The sequence below is a fragment of the Solanum pennellii genome, chromosome 7 (genome assembly GCF_001406875.1).
Source record: "Solanum pennellii chromosome 7, SPENNV200".
Classification (NCBI taxonomy): Eukaryota; Viridiplantae; Streptophyta; class Magnoliopsida; order Solanales; family Solanaceae; genus Solanum; species Solanum pennellii.
In genome coordinates this window covers 6,576,122-6,582,789 of record NC_028643.1, presented here as the reverse complement: position 1 = coordinate 6,582,789, position 6,668 = coordinate 6,576,122, and the positions used below count along the sequence as shown (strand labels likewise).

Here is a 6,668-nt window from a genome sequence, read left to right as displayed (position 1 = left end):
CCATGAGTAAACTTCTACGGCGATGGATATATATATATATATATTAATAATTCAAAGTATTTTAGGTTATAGAGAATAAATGGAGAATAAATAGTACAGCCTAAAAAAAGGTTGAACCGCGAGAACATTAATATATAGCAGTATATCAAATATTTATCAGGCTCCACAACCTAACAGATGGCTTGTATGCAGTACTTTTATGTTAACGAAACATAAGTTAGTCACTCTTGGTATTTCAGAACCCAAAACAATATAGCAAACATTAATTCAACTTTAAGTTTTTTTAAAGAGGAGATGTTGCTAAACTTAGGTCCATTAATGGTTCTTAAAGGATACTTGACCTAGAAAATACAACATGTTTGTTAGTGTGATTTATGTTTAAGAATCAGTAGTAGTATCTTATAACGGTCTTCTGAACTATAGAAATAACTGATGGTCTTTTGATAAGTACTTTCCTAACTGTGTGCATTTGAGCTATGTGGATTGCTCATTATTTAAGTTCTAACAGAAAATTTATCTTTGATTTTTCTAGAATTCTAATATGCATTATCAAAACACAATGCATATATCTCTGGAGCTACATCAGTTAACACCTTATATCGTTTATATATGTATATGTTTCAGTCAAATAATATGCTCGATATTTTAAATTTCAGGCCATCTCGATATGAACTTGCACCACAAAGATGGAGACAGACACACAACAAAATAGAAAATTCAACAATTTTCACAGCAAACAACTCTATGATAATAGGCTTGGACCAAGTGTAGCTAATTCTTCACATCTGCCTTTGCCTTTGAAAAAATGTGTAGAAAGAAGCAAGATTTAATACACTTGAATGTATATATTATAAAATTATTTTTTATATTTTCATATTAAATTACCATGTATCTATATATGCAATTGAGCATCATTGATGTGTTGGTGAATCTATAGATATTCTCTCTAAAGAATTTACAGTAATTTCCAGTTTTTTTTAACTGTCATTGTTTGTAAGTAGTGATTGCTATATGAATTATGTTATTTTAAATGAATGAAATAATGTATTAGAAAATAACTACGTAAATTATATAAAATCAAATGAATGAAATAATGTGACAGAGAATAATCACTTAAATTATATAAAGTTTTTCAGGTCGGTGCTCTGCACAGTCAATATTTATCTAGTATAAATTAGAAACATCACTACCTTTATGAAGACAACATTATGATTATTTTTCTTTAATCATAATGTACATTGACAAAAGAATAATGTACATTGGGAAATGGGAGGTCTGCATAAATATACTTATTTACCCCTCTTTCTCTATATATATATATATATTATTTGAAGATCCAAAAAAAAATCTTAATTTAGTGAAATTGAATAAAAATGCTTTTAGTTATTAATTTGGTCTAAAAAATATCTTAGTGTTAATAGTTTGATCTAAATTCTCTACTATTAATAATTTGATTTAAAAATATCCAATTAATAGGTTAAAAATACTTTTCTCCTCATAAATGAATTAGTATTCTTTTTCTTTTAAACATACTCCACTCCTAATAAAAATATTACTATTAAAGAATTCAGTTCTTATTTCTTTTTTTTTAAAATCATTTTAACTATTAGTAAATAAGTAGAAAATAACTTTTTTTTCTTCTTACTCACTTTAACAATTAAAGCAGAATAGTTTTACATATTCTGAATTGAAGTAAGATGAAGTATTTTCTAATTAAAAAAATCATCATTAGGAAAATAATTTTTTTAAAAAAAGAAAGAAATATTGTAATATTAGAAAAGGGGCATTTGATAGAGTGCTCTTCATTTGTACTTCACTCCTATTATTTATGAGGAATCTGATAACCTACTTTTTCCCAACACCAATAAACATAACATATGTATCTATACATCACTCACCTATATCATATACTATATTTTTTGTTAAGTGCTTAAGGAATTTGTGGACCAAAATAACAATAAAAAAGTCAATAGTGTTAAGTTTCAAAGGGTTATTTTAATGTGAATGATTCCAAGAAATTTATATAAGCTTATATAATTATAATAGAACTTATTGAGATATAATGTGTAATTCTTATTTTATTTAGTTATAAATATCGATGAGTGATGACATCATATGATATGGTTGTATGTAATATAATTACTCACTATGACTCTACCTAGATTGAATTTCGATCAAGAAAATAAAGAATTATCATTAATTTAGTTAAGCCAAATGCCCTAAAATAGAAAAATCTATTCAAAAAAAGTGAATAACTTAGTTGATCAATTACTCACATTGCATGATGATGAGTTGAAAATGCTTTTATATAAATTTTTACTAATATTAACTTCAAACGAACACCCTCCTACAGTAACAACAATTATATGGCCCACAGGCCACAATCTAGAGGGATGATTTTTCGAAGGCTAGAAAGAAAATTCTTCATTGAGGTAAGTTTTTTCATCTAACTTCTTTGTTTATTAAACCACTAATACTTTAGAATGGTTAGAACTATTGCTAATAGTGAAATTGTGTCTTAGAACCCCTAGGTTCATGAAATTGTAGGGAAAATCTTATCACCTATAGAATTGCTTTTAGTTTGTAAACTAATGCTCCCTAGCAAAGAGATTATTGCTCTAAAAAAAAAGTGAATTGTGGTGATTGAGAATCTTTAGTTCAATAAAGATGTGACCTTAAGCATAAAAATTGCTTAAAAATAAGTAATTGGGGGTAATAACTCCATTAATTGAGATAATATGAGTATCGTAGATCTAATTAATGCTTGAATGACCCTTGGGTAATATTGTAGACCATGAATAATGATAAAATTAGAGAATTTGAGTTCTCAAAGCATTTCTTTGAAAAAAATGATTAGTTTCTCATATAGTTTGTTTATTAAAAATTCAACGTTTAAGAAGCATGATTTATTTTTATGTAAAAACTCTAATAATGACATGTAGATTCATTGTAGAATTGATGGGAACAACATGAATAGACGACCTATGGACATGGTATTTCAAAAGACATTATATATCTTAATTATTTAATTTACTATTATTTATAAAGATTTTTATTTATTTAAATTAAATTTTTATTTTTAAAATTCAGTATAATCTTGTTATCACATTTGTGCAATTATCACATTTGTAATTACACTATGACAAACAAATAAACTGACATAATTATAATTTATATTATTACTAAACTGATAATTACTATTCTAATAATTACACCACTCTAATTATTTGGTAACTTTTCAAACAAATCCTTAATTGAATTAGAAAGGGAACTCTAGAAAAACAACTTGATGTTGACAGTTTAATATTTATTCACTATAAAATATATGTGGACCAAATTAAAATTATTTGCCCATAATAAATATCATATATTTTCTTTCATCTCAATTTAGTTGTTTTATTTTTTAAAAAAATACTACTTAAAAAAAATACTATTTTTTAGCAATTCTATGATTTCAGGTTTCCATATGTTTATGATCACAACATTAAAGAAAATTTNGCTATAAAATATATGTGGACCAAATTAAAATTATTTGCCCATAATAAATATCATATATTTTCTTTCATCTCAATTTAGTTGTTTTATTTTTTAAAAAAATACTACTTAAAAAAAATACTATTTTTTTAGCAATTCTATGATTTCAGGTTTCCATATGTTTATGATCACAACATTAAAGAAAATTTTAATTTATATTTTTATGTATTTAACATAATTTTAATTTAATAGTATAAGGTTTAAATTTCACTTTACTTTATTAAATTCATGCCAAATTAAAATATGATAAATTAATTGAAAAGAAAAAAATAATAATAAAAAATTTAGTTACTTGTTCACAAAAAATATTGATATTATATACAAAATTGAATTTTTTTTCCTTATCGACTACCAATGTTTTCCTCAAAGTAGTTACATATCAACGGATTGTTGGCAAGAGAAGTATTGAAAACACCTATTTGTTTCATTCCTTAAACTATTAAGAGTCGTATGTCCTTACAGGAATTTGAAAATCACTTCCTATGTCATGTGGCAAATCGAGGATGATCGAAAGCGTACCTAAGTCTACTTAATCAAATAAATAGATATTTTTAAAACCGCTAATAATTAAAGATAAAATTAATAACTTACACCTTATTTAGGTTGTTTTCAACACTTCTTTGCTTCAGCGTCTAATTCCCTCTTATAAGAGAAATAAATAAATGAATAAATTTCCTCTTTTTAAGTTGAAATTTGAAAGAAATAAGTTATTGACAATGACAAAGACCAATATTTGTGGAGGGGTAGAAATGTAATCTTCCACCAAAAACAGAAAATGATTGAAAATGTTGAAGTTATTATTTGTGATGTGTTTATATTCTCCTCCTCCATTGAAAAACCAGAGTTGTGCTCCTCTTCTCAGTGAGGGAGAACCAGGAAAAAAAGTGTAGAGAGAGAAACTTCTGCCTTTTCCCCTCTCTCTCTATTTCTCTTTCCTTTCTCTCTCTATATGTATAGATAACTCTGTATTTAGTGAAGGATTAAAACTAGACATTGAGTATAGCAAGGAGATTTAGCAAAAACAAAAAATCCATAAAGATTCAGTTTTTTTTCCTGTTTTTGAGAGATTTAAGAGAACCCCATTAAAATTTAATCTATTTGTCTATCTGGGTGTGGGTTTAAAATGGCTGAAAGGAAAGGAAACAAGAAGAGATTGTGTATAAATCTTTCCCTTTTTACCCTAACTGATAACAACAACAGCAACAGCAATAAATCTCCTAAAAAGTTTGAGGACCCAAATGGTGCTGTTGTTGGGCTTGGAATTGTGGCAGCTATGAATAAGGAGAGCAAAAATAGAGCTGCAATTATTGCTATATCTCCAAGATCAACTACTTCAAACCCAATCCCAATTTTTACTAGTTTTAAGAAGAAGCCTAGTATTGAAGAAATGGAGATGTGTGAGGAGTATACTTGTGTTATTTCTCATGTTGGTACAAATTTGGTTAAGAAAAGAGAGTATTTTGATGGTCAATTTATAGGAAATAGCAATTTTAATGCCTACCAGAAAACTGTTAATCATACAACAAGTTTTACTATGGCTGATTTCCTCAATTCTTGCTTTCTTTGCAAGAAACAGCTTAAGGGGTTGGATATTTTCATGTACAGGTTAGAATTTCAACTTTGTTTTTTAGGTTATTGTAATGATTATATGTTAACTTTTTGGGATCTGATATTTAGCTGCAGATTATGTTTCATATCTAAGTATGTTGCAGCTTTAATCTTGAATAGATATATGCTTTTGTTTTGAGTAAAATGGTTGAATGAACTTAGTCATGCTACATATTGAATGGATTTTTAGGAGTAAAATGTTTCTTCAATTGTGGACCCTGCAGAACCTTTATATATTTGATAAATGATATGATATCTTATCTTGTTTACTTTTTTCTGTTGTTATCATTGATCTATGCAAGTTGGAACATGTTGAGGAACTTGAATCTTTTGCTTTCGATTTACTTTGAACTGTAGTTTTGCCTTTGTGAATCTGATCTGAAATTTGTGGTTGTCCAAGTTTGATTTCAGCAAGGCTTTAAAGAATTGTACAGTTTGAAAAGAAGATGCTTTGGTATTAATGAGTTGATTAGTTAGTTTGGAGTTATGTGCTTAATAGTTTCCAAATAGAGATCTTAGGAATGAAATGATTATTAAACAATTGAGGACTATGCTAGGGAAGTCGAACGTTTTAATGAACAGAATCTGAAAAGCTTTTAGATTGTGTGAGGCGTCTCGTCTTAACTTTAAAATGTTACGAGGCATAATTTGTTAGATCCCTTTGGTGAGAGACCCGAAAGTTATTAGCATGCATTCTTGGAACTTTTGCCATGTCATGCTTCTTAACCCGCTTTGTGTTAGTCTGGTTACTTGAGGGCGCGGAGTAGTCCATAAGATAATATACCTACAGGCTAAATGTGTACTTCTTGCAACTGTTTCTTTCTTGATCAAATGTAAATCTTGCTTCTGCTTAGGCATCGGTTGTGAACTCTGTAGTATTGATCTAAGTTGCTCAGACTCTTCTGGAACATCAACGGGTGTGTCAGATCCTCCAAAAATGCACTACTTTTGGAGGATCCGACACGCACCCGTCGACGTTTCTGAAGAGTCCGAGCAACATAGTTATTGATCATAAATGTCAATAGTAAATTGGATCCTTATCTACTTCCATTCTTGCTTTCTATTTTCTATTTGTATTGTTCATCTTTATTAATTAGCAGTAGACTTGTCCTGTTGGCATTTCCTCCAACTTGCATTACTTAATGTTGTATATCATCTTTCCATAATATTATAACAAGAAGAATCTCTCTCATATGTTTTGGATTAGAGCATATTTGCTTGAATTACACACTCAAGTCATGTTTCTCTAACTGTCACTTGCTTAGAATCCACTCTATCGATGTTTCTATCACTAGTGACATTATTTTAATAGCTGAAATAGGCCAATTGCACTAGGGCCTTAATTATATTCAGAAGTCTCCTTTAGGTTGCTTCCTTCAAGGAACTGCAGAGTTGATTCTAAGTTTGAGATATCTGAATTTCGTGTTTCGTAGTTTTAAGCAACTTATCTAGAATTGTGACCACAGGATGGTTTTAGCGGCAACATATTGATTATGTTCACGTAATGTAAGCTGTGTATTTTAGTT

At 28.4% G+C, this 6,668-nt stretch overlaps 1 protein-coding gene across 1 annotated transcript; it reads left to right on the top strand.

The window, feature by feature from the left end:
- The first annotated feature begins 4,353 nt into the window (after window positions 1-4,353).
- LOC107024211 (FCS-Like Zinc finger 14-like) lies at window positions 4,354-5,417 on the top strand. Its single transcript, XM_015225137.2, has one exon. It carries the CDS (start codon window positions 4,658-4,660, stop codon window positions 5,279-5,281), a length of 624 nt encoding a protein of 207 aa, XP_015080623.1. The 5' UTR covers window positions 4,354-4,657; the 3' UTR covers window positions 5,282-5,417.
- The last annotated feature ends 1,251 nt before the right edge of the window (window positions 5,418-6,668 follow it).